This window comes from Numida meleagris, chromosome 5 (assembly GCF_002078875.1).
Source record: "Numida meleagris isolate 19003 breed g44 Domestic line chromosome 5, NumMel1.0, whole genome shotgun sequence".
Lineage (NCBI taxonomy): Eukaryota > Metazoa > Chordata > Aves > Galliformes > Numididae > Numida > Numida meleagris.
This window is the reverse complement of record NC_034413.1, coordinates 49,169,254-49,188,434: the sequence shown is the minus strand read 5'-3', so window position 1 is coordinate 49,188,434 and position 19,181 is coordinate 49,169,254. Positions and strand designations below refer to the sequence as shown.

At 42.5% G+C, this 19,181-nt stretch overlaps 1 protein-coding gene across 1 annotated transcript in view; it reads right to left on the bottom strand.

Moving 5' to 3' along the window:
- Window positions 1-19,181, bottom strand: part of LOC110400102 (titin-like) — a 243,014-nt gene that overhangs the window by 170,279 nt on the left and 53,554 nt on the right. The window contains exons 47-83 of the mRNA XM_021399719.1: window positions 18,855-19,133; window positions 18,217-18,495; window positions 17,840-18,118; window positions 17,429-17,716; window positions 17,026-17,304; window positions 16,643-16,924; window positions 16,251-16,529; window positions 15,862-16,140; window positions 15,484-15,762; window positions 15,082-15,369; window positions 14,707-14,985; window positions 14,275-14,556; window positions 13,869-14,147; window positions 13,456-13,734; window positions 13,087-13,365; window positions 12,672-12,959; window positions 12,172-12,450; window positions 11,678-11,959; window positions 10,844-11,122; window positions 10,465-10,746; window positions 9,686-9,964; window positions 9,273-9,560; window positions 8,794-9,072; window positions 8,413-8,691; window positions 8,033-8,311; window positions 7,628-7,915; window positions 7,216-7,503; window positions 6,146-6,427; window positions 5,128-5,406; window positions 4,728-5,009; window positions 4,304-4,582; window positions 3,907-4,194; window positions 3,437-3,715; window positions 3,073-3,351; window positions 2,719-2,997; window positions 2,281-2,568; window positions 1,842-2,129 (exon numbers count right to left, since the gene is read on the bottom strand). Of these exons, the coding sequence (XP_021255394.1) occupies window positions 1,842-2,129; window positions 2,281-2,568; window positions 2,719-2,997; window positions 3,073-3,351; window positions 3,437-3,715; window positions 3,907-4,194; window positions 4,304-4,582; window positions 4,728-5,009; window positions 5,128-5,406; window positions 6,146-6,427; window positions 7,216-7,503; window positions 7,628-7,915; window positions 8,033-8,311; window positions 8,413-8,691; window positions 8,794-9,072; window positions 9,273-9,560; window positions 9,686-9,964; window positions 10,465-10,746; window positions 10,844-11,122; window positions 11,678-11,959; window positions 12,172-12,450; window positions 12,672-12,959; window positions 13,087-13,365; window positions 13,456-13,734; window positions 13,869-14,147; window positions 14,275-14,556; window positions 14,707-14,985; window positions 15,082-15,369; window positions 15,484-15,762; window positions 15,862-16,140; window positions 16,251-16,529; window positions 16,643-16,924; window positions 17,026-17,304; window positions 17,429-17,716; window positions 17,840-18,118; window positions 18,217-18,495; window positions 18,855-19,133 (10,422 nt within the window). The remainder of the gene's footprint in view (window positions 1-1,841; window positions 2,130-2,280; window positions 2,569-2,718; window positions 2,998-3,072; window positions 3,352-3,436; window positions 3,716-3,906; window positions 4,195-4,303; window positions 4,583-4,727; window positions 5,010-5,127; window positions 5,407-6,145; window positions 6,428-7,215; window positions 7,504-7,627; window positions 7,916-8,032; window positions 8,312-8,412; window positions 8,692-8,793; window positions 9,073-9,272; window positions 9,561-9,685; window positions 9,965-10,464; window positions 10,747-10,843; window positions 11,123-11,677; window positions 11,960-12,171; window positions 12,451-12,671; window positions 12,960-13,086; window positions 13,366-13,455; window positions 13,735-13,868; window positions 14,148-14,274; window positions 14,557-14,706; window positions 14,986-15,081; window positions 15,370-15,483; window positions 15,763-15,861; window positions 16,141-16,250; window positions 16,530-16,642; window positions 16,925-17,025; window positions 17,305-17,428; window positions 17,717-17,839; window positions 18,119-18,216; window positions 18,496-18,854; window positions 19,134-19,181) is intronic.

Genomic DNA, 19,181 nt, shown 5'->3' with positions numbered 1-19,181 from the left:
TCTGTTTTACTGTGGGCTCCTTCAACCTGTGGGATGTTCACAGAACATCCTATGTTGTTAGTAACAAAGCTTCCTTAGAGTTTCTAAAAATAGAAATTATGTCTTGTTAACACAAGAACTCTTGAAATCTCAGTAATTTACTATCAGATTTCATGTTGATAAACAGTTGATTACCTATCTGCATCCTAACAGTTGCTGACCAGCCACACTCTAAATCCACTTCTTTCTAAAAATAAGAATATAGCTTAGTAAAGTACATACTCAAAATGTTAAGTACTTTCTAGAACCTAAAGAAGTTGTTAAAACTACAGATTTAAACATTGGATTAGGAAAGCTAATAAAAAACTGGAAGATGTTGAAAGGCAGTTGGACGTAAGATCTTGATTCTACAAATAAGACTGTACATCATAAAGAAGAGATAGCAACTCCCCAAATTAAAAAAAGGCAAGATACTTCATACATAAGATTACACTCCCAAGTATTGTAGGAACTGCATGACAAATTGTGAGCGAAGCGAAAACTACAAATTCTAAAGAATGTAAGGAATACTAAGTTTAAAAAAATAAAAGGATCAACTCACAATTTTGTGAATAAAGAGTTGAAGAGTAAGAAAATTAACAAGGTTAGTCAAGGTCATTCTATGAACAGTAACTCCAGTCAAAAGAACTTATTAGTACTGTTATTGTTCACAATAAACAGAATTGTAATTCTGGTGGAAACAAGTTTGAAATCTTTTTTCTTTAAAAAGAGATTGCTTTAAAAAAGATTTCTTGCTACAGTATTTCAAAAGCTTTTGTAGGTCAAGCTACATAAGAACAGAATCTCTATTTGCCACTGAATCCACAGGTAATGCAGTTTGCCGCAGTCCTCATACACACGGTGAGAAAAATCTGTACGGAAAGAATATACTCCAGACCTATCTAATACATTTGACATGTACTTACTACAAAACCTTACTAGTGGTGTTTCAGCTTCTTGTGTTATTTGTCTCAGAGAGTGAAAGTGACAGTATTTACTCTTGAAATGTTTGCATGCATGTGTGTGTTGTTTTTTTTGCCTCAAAACTTACACAGAGGAAGAAAAAAAAGAATGCCCTGAAACAACAAGGACATATAAATTCATGCATGATTTAAGTTGCTTATTTTAAATTTGTCCTTTCATAAAATCATCAGGAATAAGATATCCGGAACAGTTATAAATATACCAAAGGTTCCCACCTACATTAAGGAAATTACAGTAAGATACGAGTACCATTTATACCAGGCCAGTTTTAAATTTAGATCTTTGAAAATCATGAGATCCACACACTATGTGGAGAAGTGAAGTGTTGGCGGAATGATTATTTTGCCACCAAGTCGGCCCCTAGATCCTCCAATTCTTCCTATTCAACAACAGTGTTTTTCAATATTTTCAGGCTGGAAGAGTAAAAATATTTACAGGAACTGAACACCCAGTAAAAACACATTTAAGCCTCGTAAGATAATTTGCTTCTTTCAGCTATCTTTCCCTCTTCTGGATCAGTTACTGGATGACATTTCTGCAGAAAGAGTTTAAGGCAGACAGCTTTTGCTGGCTGACAGGATCGTTCATAAAGTCACAACACAGTACTAAGTCAATTTTAACATTTCAATGACAGAATTTCTTTGTTAAGACTCACTGTACCAGACCAAAAGAAAGACAGATAAGCATTTAAGTATTAAAATAATATTTACATGAAATAACAAATCTCAGTGTACCCTCCTGAAAAGATTGTTAGTCTCATGTCTGCACTATTCAGGGCTTTTTGGGGGTGTCTACTTTGCAAAGAAAAGCCTGCTGAACAGTAAAGCTCCCAGCAGTACCTTGAACAGTCAGTTGCGCTGCGCATGCATCCTTTCCAATGCTGTTGCTGGCAGTACAAGTGTAGAGTCCAGCATCCCCTTTACCCACTTTTAGGACCACCAAGCTGGCCGTGTTTTCCACCAGCATCATCTTGTAGTTGCCACCTGGGCGGATCTCTCTGTTGTCTCTGGTCCATGTAATCCTCATGGGTGCAGAGCCAGTCACATGGCACTTAAAGGTTGCACTTTCCCCTAGTGCCACATCAATAGACACTGGCTTGATGTCAAAGAAGGGTGGTTGTAGATGTTCTGCAAAGAGGAAGGCATGGCAGAGCTCACCACCAAACTTCAACACACACCTCACCACGCCATTCCCACACTGAGCAGAGTGGGAGAAAGGGTGAATAAATAAAAGAGGAAATAGATACAAAATATCTTTGTTTAAGAGTGAGCTACAAACCTGTGAGGAGAAGCTTGGCACTGGAAGATGCAGTCCCCAGAGCATTTTGGGCTGAGCAAGTATACTGGCCACAGTAAGACATGCTAGTTTGCAAGATCTGGAGAGCTGCAACATTATTTAAGAAGGTTGACTGCACATTATCGCTGTCACTTAAGAGAACCCCATCCTTGTACCAAGAGACCTGGATAGGCTCTGAGCCATTTATACGGCAATCAAAAGTCACTGGAGCACCAACTGTCTCCTGAATATCTTTCAGTTTCCTGGCAAATGTAGGTGGAAGTTGACGTTCTGCAAAATAATAATAATCACCACCATAAGTAGGAAGCTACCCTGTCAGTCTAGAATTACTCAATACAGAATCTAGTAAGAACCCCTTTTTGTAGACAACAAAGAGTTTCTACAAAATACCCCAGGAAAGAGTGGCCTTGGGCCCATCACCTTTAACAACAAGCAAAGCTGTGGAGGTAGCAAAGCCAACGCTGTTTTCTGCTTTGCAAGTATATTCTCCAACGTCACCATCCTCCACAGTGGAGAATGCCAGTGTGGCCACGTTATTCTTGAAGTGCATTTTGTAAGCCTGCGTTGATCTGAGTTTGGTGTCTTCTTTATACCAAGACACCTTGATTTCTGGTGCACCACCAATCTGGCATTTTAAGACCAAGGGCTCGCCAATCTTCACCTCCACACGGTCCAGGTGTGTGATGAAATAGGGTGGTTCTAGAGAGGAGAGAGCATAGTGAGCAGAGGCAGAGCATCACTGGGGTACCCTAGGGGATCAGGGGTGGTGCATACCTAAGATGGATACAAGGCTGTGACAAACATCCCCACCCGCCTCATTTGACACCTCACAGGTATATTCGCCTTCATCACTCTTGGTGCTGTTGAAAATTTCGAGAATGCCAGATTTGTCAGTTGTTGTAACACTGCAGCGTTGAGACTGAGCTATTGGCATGCCATTTCTCTTCCAGGTAACAGAGATGGGAGGGGTACCCGTGTAGATGCTTTCCAGAACAATGGACTTCCCTTGTTCCACACTGAAATCACTTAATTTCTTCATGAAGACTGCAGGCTCTGTGTGGAGGCACAGGTCAATAAGTGTGAGGGACAAATGTGGCAGGGCTGCAGGGAGACACCTACGCATAAACACAACACACACCTTTCACAAAGAGTTGAGTTGTGCATGAGGCACTGCCAGCATCATTCGTGACCACACAGGCATAGTCCCCACTGTTCCCTGGCTCCACATTGAACAGCTGCAGCTGTGCCTTAGACTCATCCAGAGAAATGGAGCAGGTGCTGTCTGGCACCAGCTCCCTGATGCCTCGAAACCAGGTGACTTTGAAGGGCGTGCTGCCCTTGATATGGCTGGTGAATGTCACACTTGATCCGGGCAAAACTTCCTGGGGATCAGGTGTCTTCACAAAAGAAGGTGGTTCTAAGGGTCACACAAAGAAGTGAAGAGGGAGAAAGATGTTAACAGGGGAGTTCCTGTTAGGGATGAAATCTGAAGCAGGTTTAAAATAAAGAGAGAGCAAGGGAGAAACCAGAAAAAAAATACATGAAAGAAGAGGTGAGGAAGAGGGAAGAAGTGCTTTGTAGAAGGGGCTGTGATAGCCTTCCACTGACCTTGTACAGTCAAGAAGGCACTGCATTCATCAGATCCAGCCACATTTGTTGCCACACAAGTATATGGCCCTGTATCTGTGACATCCAGGGCATTCAGCTTCAACGCACAAATGTTATCCAAGAATGAGATTTCATATTTTTCCCCACCAACAATCTCATTCCCATCCTGAAACCAGGCCACAGATATGGGGGACGTGCCAGACACCTTGCACTCCAGCAGCACTGAGGATCCCAGCACCCCATTTGTTTCCTTTAATTTTCTTGAGAATGAAGGAGGAACAAGGCGATCTAAGTAAGACAGTGCAGAAGAATAACAAGAAAAGTGCTGATTTTTTATCCAGTGGAAAGCAAAAAAAACCAACCCAAACTCCTGTCTTTACAAAGATAGAGAGCTGACCTGAAACATCAACTGAAGAAGTGCAGCTGCTGTCCCCCACCTCATTGTGCACCTCAAAAGTATACAAGCCCCTGTCACCCTTCTCTGCAGAAAAGACTTTCAGAGTCGATATATTGTTGAAAAAGGTAATTTGGTATTTGCGGTCACTCCTCAGTTCTCTGCCGTCTTTGTACCACTTGGTGATAAGTTCAGGCGTCCCCCCTACTTTGCACTCCAGGGTAAAAGGGTTGCCTGCCATCACTGTGATTGGCTCAGTCTTCTCTAAGATGACTGCTGGTTCTGAAATAGGAAGGAAGGGGAAAACGCATCATCAGGAAATCCACCTGCAAACCACTGAGCACAGGATACAAGCAGCAAATAAAGAGTGGTAGAGGAAACTGTGCAAGTCACAAGATATGGTACCTATGGAGCAGGCTGTACCCACCTAGGACTTGTAAAAATGCAGAGCACTCCCGCATGCCAGCATCATTTTTAATCTGACAGATGTACTTTCCAACATCCGCTCCCTCTGCACTGGCAATCTCAAGAGTTGCAATATTGTCCATAAACCACATTTGGACATTTTCACTCTCCCTAATAACTTCACCCTTGTCTTTCAGCCATACAACAGAAATTGGTGGGGACCCTTCCACCACTGCCTGCAGGGCTGTTGGCTCTCCAATGAAGATTGCAGTGTCACTCAGCTTCTTGGTGAAGCGTGGGGGCTCTGATGGTAAAAACAAGGAGGCAGAGCAGAGTTAATCATACATGCCTGCTTGGAAGAGGTACAGCCAGGAGATCAAGAAAAGAAGGCACTGGTATTGTTGATCCTTCAGCATACAAACCTTTGAATTTCACTGGGCAGGTGCAAGTGTCACTCCCCACTTCATTCATTGCTTTGCACTGATATTCTCCAGTGTCTTGAGATTCCAGACTGAGGATGTGAAGACTGGCAATGGAGTGCTTTGCTGTTACCTTGAACTTCTTGCTGCTCCGGACCTGCCTCCGGTCCTTGAACCAAGCCACCTCAAAGGGTGGAGTCCCTGCTATCTCACACTGGAGGATAACATCCGAGCCTTTAAGTGTGTCCACAGGGCTCGGCACCTTGCTAAAAACAGGTGGTTCTATAAAAAAAGAATCACATTACAATGTGTAAGACTGCTTCCCTGGGTAAGTTTCTGGGTAGTATCAAAAGGCAACTTATTCAGGAAGGAGGCCTACACTTCCTCTAAACCCATATTTAGTCTCCAAATACATGGCCTCACCTCTAAAAAATGCTGAGTCCCCAGTATCTCTCCAGGAAGCCATCCCAAGTACTCAGAGTCCCAGTCGCAGAAAAGCATGGTACTTCTGCATCTGTCTGGAATCAGAGCTCAGTGTCCCTCCCCCAGAGCCACTCTCTTCTCTCTTCAGGACCATATTCCATCTTTCCCCACCTCTTCCCAATCATGAAAGCTACAATTAGTTAGGCTCAGTGCAAAAGCCCCCTCTTATTAAATTTCACTCCTGCCTGAATCAATGTATAAAAAAAGGAGGCAGAGGGATGGCTGCAAAGTGTGTCCAGCTCTCTCACCATGGTTGGTGCTCCATCTATTCCACACTTCTCTTCTGAGCCAGCAGCCTTGCCTTATTCAGCTTGCAATTGACTTAAATGGGGAGGCAAGGGAGTGGCTGCACAGTGTTCAACACCCACTACCACTTCCTGCCTGCTATCTGTTGCCTATATCACATCCCTGTTCTAATGTGAGAGCAGCTGGAGACGGTGCCCCAGCAGCCAGACTGCCACAGTGGCAGCTCCCTGCCTGGGGGTGCAGCTGGATGTGGGATCAGGATTCTGGTGGTGCATGGAACCATGCTGCTGACCTTTAACTGATACTGAAGTGCTACAGCTGGCAGTGCCGGCAGGGTTTTGGGCTTCACATATATAATCGCCGGCATCCTCAGCACTGGTATCCAAGATAGTTAGCACTGCTGCAGATTCTACGAAAGACATGTGGAGTCTGTTGCTCGCCTGGAGTGCCTGATCATTCTTGTACCATGTGGTCTTGATCTCTGGTGTGCCAGTGATTTTACATTCAAGTTGAATTGTGTCTCCCTGCTTCACAAACCGCAAAGCTTCAGGCTTCTTGATGAACTTGGGAGGTTCTGCAGAAAAAAAAGTATGTAGAGAATGACAGCACACATTTGCCACATGAAATCTACAGTGCTGAGCAAGAGTCACGGGGAGCACAAGAGCACTGGAGTGCAGCAAAGAATGAAAGATGCAAGAAGGATTAAAGATGGCAAAAATAACTACAACTAGTTTTTGCCAACACTGGAGCTGCAGAAGACACTTGAAGGATGATTGCTCCACTCAAGAGAAATTTTGTAGTTACCTTTGCGGGGTGAAAATGTTCCAAGACCAGCACCAAAGTACTGACAAGCCCATCTCCCCTAGGATCTTACCCCAGGAGCAGCAGAAACGGTAGGTATAGTTTCACTTGCTTGCACATCTTTAAGACGTATTTCTGCATGAAGAGCTTAAGTGACTTACAGTCTAGGTTAAATCAGTAATTAACAACACCAACTGAAATATGCAAGGTAATTGTATTTTACCATAGAATAATCACTATGCGTGAATACCTCTGTAATTGTAATTTAAGCACTAGTGATGATGTAAAAAGCAGGGAGATTATCATGTGCAGCTCTCCATACCAACAAAGAGCTTTGCAAAGAGACCCGTCCCTTTGGAGAATTGGCAGGCGTACAAAGTTTTCTACTGTCACACAGTATGAGAGGAGCAGAGAGTCACCTCATGGTATGTCGGCTTTCTGAAAAGCTCCTTTCTATATATTTCCAAGCTGAAAAGGGTGGAAGATGAGGCTCACTAACAAAGAGGCTTCTTTACCCAAGAGAAAGAAAACACACAAACAAAGTTGACTTAATCACAATACCTTTCACACTGAGTTGGGCTGAGCAAAAGTCTTTCCCAGCTTCATTACTAGCTTGGCAAGTATATTGGCCAGAGTCTCCTTTACCCACTCTGAGCACTCGAAGATGAGCTGTGTTAGCTACAAACGTAATATTGAAGTTTCCTCCAGTTCGGATCTCCCGACCATCCTTGGACCAAGTGATTTGTATTGGCTGGGCTCCAGTAACATGGCATTCAAAGTCAGCACTCTCTCCAAAAGGCACATCGATAGATTCTGGTTTAGTATCAAAGACAGGTGCTTGCTTGGGTTCTAGAAACACAAGAAAACAATATAATGCTAATATCTCATAGAAAAGTTAATCCAACACACCACTGCATACATAATGGGAAGGGGGCACCTGTGATCCAGGCAAAAGTTTTGTAAGCCAACACACCTGTCACTGTAAGCCTAGCACTTGTGTTGGCAGTGCCCACAGCATTGGTGGCTGTGCAGGTGTACTGCCCAGTGTGATTCATCTCTGTTCGCACCAGTTGCAACACTGCAACATTATCTACAAAGGATGTGTGCACATTGTCGTCGTCACTTAATTGCACACCATCTTTATGCCAAGTCACAGTGATGGGCTCTGAGCCATTGAGCCGACACATAAGTTTAAGGGGTAAACCAACAGGGTGTTCGATGTCTTTTAATCTTCTTGCAAAGGAAGGTGGTCGTTTGCGTTCTGGAAGAAAACAAGTAAAAGATAAATGTATGCCAGGAAGCAATTTTTTTATATAGTTTTGCAAGAGAAGAAGTACAGTAAAGAAACATTTGGAACAAGCTAATACAAAATCATCACCTTGAACTGTTAAGAGAGCCTTTGTAGATGCAGTTCCTACACTGTTTTCTGCCTTGCAGATATATTCGCCGCTGTCATTGATAACCACTTTGTTGAAAGTGAGGGTAGCAATGTTGTCTTTAAAGAACACTTTGTACTCAGGAGTAGACCTGAGTTTTGTATCACCTTTGTACCAAGACACAGTAATCTCTGGGGTTCCAGCAACGTGACACTGCAATGTTGTATAATCCCCAACTGACACCTCAAGAGGTTCCAAGTGTGTAATAAAATAGGGAGGTTCTAAAAAGAGAAGCAATTAGATAGGCTCATTATAGTGCCAGGCTTTTGAAAGCATATACTTCAAAGAATAGGCAAGAAAAAAAAGAAAAGGGAGAACACACCTAGGGTAGAGACTACAGCCTCACAAACATCTCTTCCTGCCTCATTTTCAACGTGGCAGGTGTATTCTCCTGCATCCTCTTTGGTGCTGTCAAGGATCTCCAGGATGCAGGATTTCTCTGTGGTGGTGATGCTACACTTCTGAGACTGAGCGAGTGTGTGGCCATTCTTCTTCCATGTCACAGAGATGGGCAAGCTGCCTGTGTAAGTGCCCTCCAGGATGATGGGCTTACCAGGTTCCACATATTGATCACTCAGTTTCTTTACAAAGACAGCTGGTTCTAATGAAGGGTAAGAATTCACAAATGTTGAGCACAGCAGTAACAAACGGAAGGAAGGAAACAATATTTTAGGGCATACAGAGAAATGCAATATTTACAAACCTTTCACTGTAAGATGTGTTGTACAATTTGCCCTGCCAGCTTCATTAGTCACTAGACAAGTGTACTCTCCACTTTGGAGAGGGGTTACATCAAATAACTCAAGCTCCACAACGGAGTCCTCCAAGTAGATATTGCATCTGTCCCCCGGCACAAGCTCATTGGCTCCTCTAAACCAGTTCACCTTAAAAGGAGGGGTTCCTCTGATAACACCTGTAAAAGTTACGCTTGTGCCTGGCAAGACATCCAAAGGCTCAGGTGTCCTCTCAAAAGATGGTGGTTCTAAATACATAAGAGAAAAAGAGAAATAAGGCAGATTGCTACAGCATAACCCCAGCATTTCCACATATCTAATGAAGTTAAAGAAAAAAGCCTTTCTAGTCAGTAATTTCCCTCAGTATACTTACAAAAGACCAAAAGCAATTTTAAGAGAGAAAGAGCAAAGAGTAGCTCAGAGAGCTTGCTGACCATTATATACTGACCTTGGACAGTCAATACAGCACTGCATTCATCCGAACCAGCTACATTGGTAGCTGTGCAGGTGTAAGTTCCAGTGTCTGAATTGCTCAGTGAATTCACTTCTAAAATACACAGATTATCAGTAAATGTGATATTATGTTTTTCCCCACTAACTAACTTCATTCCATTTTGGAACCAGTCAATAGATATAGGAGGTGAACCCGCCACTTTGCATTCCAGCAGTGCTGAGGAACCCAGGACACCAGGGGTTTCCTTTAGCTTTCTTGTGAAAGAAGGAGGAATGATTCGATCTGCATAAAAAAATATAATAAATCAATTGTTAGAGAGAAAAGGAGGGAAGGAATGGAATGAAGAAAAGAGTACAGGAATAAAAGAAAGTTTTGGTAAAAGATAGAAGACAAACTACCCAACCAACCTAAAACTTCAACTGATGCCGTGCAACTGCTTTTCCCCACATCATTTTGCACTGCGAAAGTGTACAGTCCACCATCTTCCTTCTCTGCGTCCATAATTTTAAGTGTAGATACTTTGTTGACGAAAGTAATTCTGTATTTTTGGCTGCTGGTCAGTTCTTTGCCATCCTTAAACCACCCAGTGGATAGTTCTGGTGTGCCTGCCACTTTGCACTCCAAAGTACAGGCATCTCCTATAGTAACCCTCATTGGCTCTGCCTTCTCTACAATGACTGCAGGCTCTGGAAGGAGAGACAATTAACATGTGTAGTGAAAACCAGATTTTATTAGTAGTAGCTGTATTATTACACTACATACAGGGCTTTTATGTTTGATACTAAGACTATCTCAGTTTGTTGGGCTGGGAAATATTTTCAACTCTGTTTTTCCATCTTTTATCCCACTCTAAACTAGGTATTTCAGATGCTCTCCAAAATGGAGTACAAATATTTTGGAACTTCTAGGAGAAAAATGCACCTATCTGTCCTTCTTCATGCATGCATGAGCAGAATACATGACTTAGGAATACAGACAACTGAACATCACAGTGAAGAGGCCTGTAGTTCCTTTCACTTCTACCCCTGGGCAACTGGAAAAACCTAACTAATATTTACCAGAGATACAAGGATTCTCTGTTTTGCCTGTTTTGAATTCAGGAGCATAAGCAAAGATGCATCTGATACTAAATTATCAAGTTCCTAACTTAACAAAAATGTTCTATAAATTTATGCTTTTTACAAACCTAGAATAGTTAAGGTAGCCATGCACTCGCGACTTCCAGCATCATTTCTGATCTGGCAGATATATTTCCCAGCGCTGCTTGTCTCTGTGTGTACAAGCTGTAAAGTTGCAATGTTTTCCATAAATGTGATCTTTGTGTTTTCACTTTCTCTAATAATTTCTTCCTTGTCTTTAAGCCACTGCACAGAAATGGGCTGGGAGCCCTCCACTCTTGCTTGTAACTCTACTGGTTCACCAACCACAACAGTCACGCTGTTTATTTTTGTCAGGAATTTCGGTGGTTCTGGACAAGAAACATGCAGTTGTAGTAAACAGAGTGTCCACATATAACAAGAGCAATGCAGTGCCATTGGGAGCACTGCAGAAGGCCAGTATCTTACCTTTGAGCTTCACCGTGCAAAAACAAGTGTCACTTCCTACGTCATTCTGAGCTTTGCACTGATATTCACCAACATCTGCAACTTCAACATTAAGAATGCGAATGCTTGTATTGTAGTTTTTTGCTGTAACCTTATACTTCTTACTACTGCGGATTTGTCTCTTGTCTTTGTACCAGGTAACGTCAAATGGTGGTGTTCCTGAAATCTCACATTCCAGGCTAACCTCAGTTCCTCTGAGCATGTCTACTGGAGAGGGCTTCCTGCTGAACACAGGAGGTTCTAACAAGGGAAGAAAGGATCATATTTAAGAAGGAGTCTAGAACACTTTGATCAACAGTTTACTGATATAAGCTCTTCTACAACAAGACTGCTGGGACAATCAAGAGAAGTGCAAGGACTTCACTCATTTTCTGAGCACATCACAAAAGGCAAGTGAGCTTTCAGAGCTCTGAGTTCCTCTGTAGAAAAGGTAAACAACAGAGGTGTGATTCTTGACAAAGAGGGTATAGGTCTCATAGTTCGTAGTAGAGGGTGTAAAACTGACACTGATCAGTTTGGGCCTGTTCTTAATAAGTCATATTTCAGCTCCACAGTATAGCAGATATATCTGTCTTGGACCTTGGTAGTCATGGGGAACACCTAGCCTAGTACACATCTGTATTAAAAACAACTCTTGCTCAGACTCTGGAAAAGGGGATATCAAGAAACAAACAAAACATGAAGAAAAAGGCATTCCCTGAAATAAGAAGTGAATCTAATGTTTTTGTGGATCTCCAGGGGGCAAAACCACCAGGGAAAGGTAGGATGTAGACAGAGAACAAGAGGACAGCTAACCTTTCACAGTGACTTTGGTACTGCAGCTGGCCTTGCCGGCAGGGTTCTGAGCTTCACAGATGTAGTCACCACTCTCATCTGTACTGAGATGATTCATTTCAAGCACGGCTACAGAGTCGATGAACGAGGTCCGGAATTTTTCACTGGCAATAATTTCATGGTCATTTCTGAACCACATTACTTTCATTTCTGGAGATCCACTTACTTTGCACTCAAGCCGGGCCGAGTCACCCTGCTTTACTATTTTTGCTGCCTCTAGCTTCTTAGCAAACTTGGGTGGTTCTAAAAAACCAAAAAAGTGGAGTCAGAAAGGTCTGAATACTGGAAAGGCAAGAGGATGGAAAAGAATAAGTCAAACAAGCGTGGGTGGCAAATGCAGGGTAGGGAATTCACTTGGCAGGGTATCAAAGATCAGTAAGGCGGGCTTGGCAGAAAGAAAAACCAAGAAATAGACAAAAAAGACTGCAAAACAACAAGAAAGTGTGCACACACACCTGTTACCATCAACATTGTAGTGCAAGAATCACTGCCAACATCGTTTGAAATATGGCAAGTGTAGTACCCACTCCTAGAAGTATCCACCGAATAGAGGGTTAAGAACCCAGTTGACCCTTCAATCCCAATGAAACAAGCTGGACCAGATACAAGTTCTAAATCCTCTTTGAACCACTTTACTGTAAATGGTGGTGTTCCTTTTAGTGTGGCCTTAAATTCCACCGTGGAATCTGGGATGGCTTGCTGGCTTTCGGGTTTTACTAAGAAGCTTGGTGGCTCTGCAGTTTTTAAGAAAAAGAAATATTCAATTATATTAAGAATGCCTAAGAATGAAGAAAATTAGTGAGTTAAGCAGAGGCACTGATTGCTTAAGAGGTTAAAGATCCACAGCAAGAAAACAAAGACCAAGTTTTCAGCATTAAGATGTATAAGAGCACTATGTTAGCATAAGATTTAAGGGTTTTTCTCAAGAAAAAGAAGTAGACAAAGAGTTTCAAACCTTTCACTGTCAGGACAGCACTGCAAGAATCGCTTCCGGCAATGTTAGAGACATTACATGTGTAATTTGCAGTGTCTGCCAGCTCTAGATTAGCAATCTCAAGTGACATGGTGTTCTCATGGCACAGACTTCTATATTTTGCACTGTCGGTTATCTCTTTTCCATCCTTGAACCATTTTGCAGAAATGGGAAGTGATCCAGAGACTTTGCACTCCATTTGAATAGAAGATCCCAGAACAGTATCCTTTTTGGTTAGCTTTTTGATAAATAAGGGAGGAATTGCTTGATCTGTTCAACACAAAACATGGCAAAAATGCACTGGTTACCTTATTGCTTATCTTTCACAAAGTTTGTTTGTTTGTTTTTTAACACCCTTCCTGTTGGATTGGCAACTTTGCCACATGACAATACAAACCTAGCACAGTCAGAATAGCTTCACAGGTGCTACTTCCGAAGTCATTTTCAACCTTAAAACTGTATGTACCGCTATCCTCCTTTGATACAGGTTCAATCCTGAAACTGGCCACATTGTTTTCAAAGCTCATTGTGTAATATCTACTGGGTAGAAGCTGTTTGCCATCTTTGTACCATCTTATTCGAAGCTCTGGTGTCCCCTCTACAGTACATTCCAAAGTCACGGGGTCTCTTTCAGTGACTTTAAGTGATTTAGCCTTTTCTATAATCCGTGCAGGCTCTGCAGTATAAAGTGTACAGAAACGGTTATTAGTGACACTGAGAAGTGACTAATTTTCAAGGATGAGTATGAAGGGGTGCACCTACACACCTTGCACAAAAAGCAAAGCAAAGCATTTCTCCGCTCCAGATTCATTCTTTGCCTGGCAGGTGTATCTCCCTCTGTGGCTGAGGTCAACATTGGTAAGTTTCAGTGTGGCCACACTATTCTCAAAGGTAATGTGGTGGTATTCATCATCTTCCAGTATTTTCTCATCTTTTATCCATGACACAGATAAGGGTTGAGCACCTGCTACGACACACTGGAAGGATGCGGTGCCTTTCAAAACAGTAGTGACATTCTCCAGTTTCTTGACAAAGGATGCTGGTTCTGTGGTGTGAGGTTTTATTTGTGTAGAAGGGAGGTCATGGAAAGGGAATAAAGGAGAGATCACATAAGGTCATCTTAGTCACCACGCTTCAGCTAGGGGATGCATTCTTTGGGGTACTTTTCAGGAGACTGACCTTTCAAGCTGAGCCTTGTGCTACAAGAACAGCTCCCAACTTCATTTGATATAATGCACTGATATTCACCTACATCTGAGGTGTCACAGTTGGTCACATTAAGAGTAAATATTGATTCTTTGGTGGAGATAGCATATTTCTTGCTGCTGAACATCTCCTTATTATTTTTCAGCCACTTCACCTCAAATGGAGGAGTACCAGTCACCTCACACTCGAGTGTAGCATCCAAACCCTTCACTACCTCAGTAGGTCTCAACTCCCGAACAAAAGTTGGAGGCTCTACAAAGAGGAATAAAGGGAAAGTGGATAGTAACCTTGATAATTACGAGGGGAGAAATGGTCTCCCCTATTCCATCAATCCAGCTACATGGCGTAGCCGGATGATGACAAAATTTTCAAAACCAACCTTTTACTTTCAACTCGATGCTGCAGCTCTCACTACCCGCATCATTGTGGGCTTCACAAACATAAATCCCGCTATCTGACACTCTGGCTTGAGTGATTTTCAAAGTCGCTAGACCATCAGTGAAACAGATGCCGTACTTAGCTTCATCAGTCACTTCATTCCCATCCAAGTACCATGTGACACGGATCTCTGGTGTTCCTACTACATGGCACTCAAAAGTAGTGGACTGTCCTTCACGCAAAGCTACTACAGGAGTTGGCATCTGAATAAACCTGGGGGGCTCTAGAAGACAGACAAAAGAAGGTGAGGCTTTATAATATTTAGGGTAGTTTTTGGAAATACTTTTCCAAGAAGTGTTTCCTGTTCCCCCCCCCCTCAATTGCACAGAAAAAATCAGAACCACAAAGATGTGAAGAATACTGAGCTGCACACCTTTTACAAAGAGAGTTGCTTTGCAAGTTGCAGTCCCCACATCATTGCTTATCTGACAAGTGTAGTTCCCAGAGTCAGACATCCTAGCTGAGAAGAGTTCCAGCACACTAGATGTGTCATCCATCCAGACAGAACGATTGGCTCCAGAAAGGAGCTCCTGGCTATCTTTAAACCACTTTATCTGCAGAGGAGTAGAGCCTTTCACCATTGCTTTGAACTGAACCCTAGCATGAGGCACAACTTCTTGGGACTGAGGCTTTTCCACAAAATATGGCGGTTCTATAATGTGAAAAAAAAGAAAGGGGATTACTCAAAGATAGGCGAGTTCCCAAACTATGAATGAGAGATCTAACAAAGAGAAGAAGGAGTTCAAACCTTTGACTGTTAAGAACCCACTGCACTGGTTGCTTCCTGCCTTATTTGTTGCTTCACAAGTGTAAGAGCCACTGTCTGTGCCTTCCAGTTTATTGATTTCCAGAAAGGCAGTATTATCATGGAAAGAGTATTTGTGCTTTTCACTTGCTGTTATTTCTTGGCCATCCTTGTACCACTGGATACTTATAGGATGTGAACCAGACACTATACATTCCAAGTGGACAAAAGACCCCTTAATGCTGTCCATTTTCTTGAGCTTTTTGGTGAATTTAGGTGGTATAATGAGATCTGTCCAAGGCAGAGTAAAAAGACAAAGTATGAAATTCAGCCATGACTGTGGTAGATGTCAACTCAGAATAAGAGAAAGTAAGCAAAACCAATACTAAAAGAGCTCATACACACCTAGGACATTGATGCTGGCAGAACAGCTACTGCTTCCGACATCGTTGTGAACCTCAAATACATACTCCCCACTATCTTTCTTTTCCGCATGAAGTACCTTTAGGACCGAGACAGTATCTGTAACACTGATCTTATATTTTGGGCCTAAAGTCAATTCCTTGCCATCTTTGAACCATTTGGCTGTAATATCTTTTGTTCCTGAAAATTTGCATTGCAAGGTTGCTGGGTCTCCCTCAGTCACATCTATTGACACAGCCTTGTCCACGATTGTAGCAGGCTCTATTTTAAACAGAGAGATAGAGAAGGGTGTTAAGGTAACCTGTAAAAAACAACACTGAAAAGAAAACTGAGGTCACTGCAATTCAGAGTAGGACCAACCTTTGACAGTCAGCAGAGCAGAGCACCTCTGAATTCCTGCCTCATTTTTAGCCTGGCAGAAATATTTTCCATCATGTTTCAGTTCAATAGACTTCACCAGAAGAGTGGCAATGTTGTTCACAAAGGTCATTTTGATATTACTGTCTTCAATCACTTCATCATTGTCTTTCAGCCAGGACACAGTGATGGGCAAGGAGCCTTTAACAGCAGCCTGAAACACGACTGTGCCCCCTCGAAGGGAACTAATGTTTTCTATCCTCTTCAAAAACTGGGGGGGCTCTAGCAGGAAGAAAGTAGCTAAGTAAGTACAGGTCTGGTGCACGTCTGTGTGGCATGGAAACCACACTGGGATAAAACCATGCTAGTGGAGTTCTCCACCTTGCACTAACCTTTCAGTGTGACCTCTGAACTGCAGAGGCAGCTTCCAACATCATTTGTTACTCTACACTGATATTCACCAACATCAGATGCATCGAACCTGAAGACATGGAGGCTAATCAAAGATTTCTCAGTGCTTATTCTATGCTTCTTACTGCTCCGCACAGGCTTATCATCCTTCACCCAAAACACTTCAAAGGGAGGTGTACCAAGCACCTCACACTCCAGAACCACATCAGAATCCTTCAAGACTTCCATGGATTGAAACTCCTTGCTAAAATATGGTGACTCTATAGTGCAAAAGAGAGAGAGTGCAGTTTGTATTAATCACACTTTGGAAACTTGCCGAGTTGCACAGAGTTTAAAGAGACAAACTGGTTGAGTGGCTGGACGTCACACACACCTTTGACTGTAACAATGGTACTGCAAGTATCTTTCCCAGCATCATTTCTGGCCTCACAAATATATTCCCCGCTGTCTTCAGTCTCAACCTCCATAAGATGAAGTATTGCCAAAGATTTTGTAAAAGACATCCTAAATTTGTCACTCTCTTTTAGCTCCCTGTCATCCTTGAACCATGTGATTTTAATCTCAGGAGTACCAGTGACTTTACAGGTCAGTTCAGCATATTCGCCTTTCTTCACCAGGTGAGTTGGCTCTAGCTTCTCCGTAAAGGCAGCAGGTTCTGTGGATTTAAGAAAAACGTTCAGTATCAAGAAGGCAGCAAAAAGTGCCACTGGGTCTATCCAGTAGCTCTAAGGTAAAAAAAAGAGTGGGAATGCAAACCTTTTACAAACAAGTTTGCAATGGATGTTACTGAACCAGCTACATTGGAGACTTTGCAGATGTATTTTCCTGAGTCGTTTGGTTTGACTGCATAAAGCTCCAAGTAACTTGCTAATGCCTCTGTCATAATGTAGCAGGCTCCTCCTGTTATCAGCTCAGTATCACCTTTAAACCATTTCACTGTCAGCGGTGTAGTGCCTTTAAATGTGCCCTTGAAACGTACAGTTGATGCAGGCAGTACATCCTGGGACTCTGGTTCTGCAGTGAAGCTGGGTGGCTCTAGATTGCATTGAAAGGAAACAATTGCCAAGAATAAGACACACAGCCAGCACTGAGGGGAAGAAAATCATTATCTCACAGAAAGAAAAAAAAAAAGCAAGAATTTTGAAACAAATTGCCAAACCTTTTATAAACAAAGTACTACTGCTGTCTTTGCTACCAGCAGAGTTTGTGGCTCTGCAAATATAAACTCCAGCATCACTTGCATCTAGGTGTTTTATTTCCAAAGACGCAGAGCCTTCTGCAAAGTGTATGGTGTACTTGGCACTTGCAGTGATCTCATTGTCCTGCTTAAACCAAGAGACAGTCATTGGAAGAGAGCCAGAAATTTTGCAGTCTAGACGGCACGAGGTGCTAATGATGCTGTCAATATTCTTCAGTGGTTTAGTAAAGAAGGGAGGCAGAGTGCGATCTGTTGGGTATGAAAAGAATGAAAGAAACCAACACATGAGCAAAAGAGAAATACGGTTGTTCTTCCTGCTCTGTTGGGCTCAGAGCAGAACAGCAGGGATCTTTGCCAAGAGTCGGTACCAACCTAGCACAGTAAAGCTGGTAGTACAAGAGCTGACCCCCACATCATTGGATATCTCAAAGGTGTACTCGCCACTGTCCTGCATTTCAGTAGCATAAAACTTGAGTTGGGCAACATTACTTTTAAAGCTGATCCTGTATTTTTTGCTGGCAGGTAGTGGCTTTCCGTCTTTGAACCATTTGGTTTTTAGCTCTGGAGTGCCTGTGACAGTGTACTCCAAAATGGCTGGGTCTCCTGCTGTCACCTGAATCACTTCAGATTTCTCAATGATTTTGGCAGGTTCTACAACAGAATTAAACAATCATTGTTAAGAACAAAAATAAATTGCTCTTCCTCTTAGGCGGGAGACAGTACAGAGGTCACGGCACCCCTCCACTGACCTTTAACTGCTAGTTCACCAAAGCAGGACTGACTTCCTGCATCATTCTCAGCCACACATGTGTATTTGCCACCAGAGCTCAGCTGGACACCAGTAATTTGCAGTGTTGCTAGCCCATGTTCAAATGTCACTCTCACTTTGTTATCATCTTGAATAACGTCTTTGCCTTTCATCCACATCACAGAAATAGGCTCTGACCCTTTCACCACAGCCTGTAATGTAACATTGTCTCCAGCCAGAGCTGTCACGTTTTCAATTTTTTTAACGAAAGATGGTGGTTCTAGTTCAAAGAAAAGAGATAAAAAGAAATACTCATCTCATGATCTGCTACATCATTCCATGAAATCTGCTGCTCAAAGATGGTTTTATGAGACTGTGCGCAGTACATGACACAATTCAGTTAAAGAGTAGGCAAAGGGAAGAGTTACATTACCCAGCCGAAAGAGTAATGCATAGCCCTTTAAGCCTTTAAGTGTTCTTTAAATTCATAGGTTTGATGTCAGGTAAGAGTTAAGAAATGCACAAAGTTTTAAGAGAAGATACACCCCTCTCCACCCACCCCACAGAAATCCATAGAAAAGACATTTTAAGAAATAAGAGGTTCCCCGAAGTAAGTGGAGTGTTCTCTCTCCCACTGACCTTTCAAGACATATGTTGCACTGCATATACACTTTCCAACTTCATTAGCTATCATGCACTCATATTCACCGACGTCCGCACTATTAAAAGATGACACCTCCAGAGAAATAACTGCTTTCTGAGAGGTCAACCTGTATTTTTTACTACTGCGGATCTGTTTCTTGTCTTTGTACCAGCTAATCTCAAATGGTCCGGTGCCAGCAACCTCACACTGAAGAACGGTGTTTGTTCCCTTCACTACCTCTGCTGGTTCAAGTGTTCGGACGAAAGATGGAGGCTCTATAAAAGCAGCAAGAAATGATTAATTGCCCATGCCAAAATAAAAGG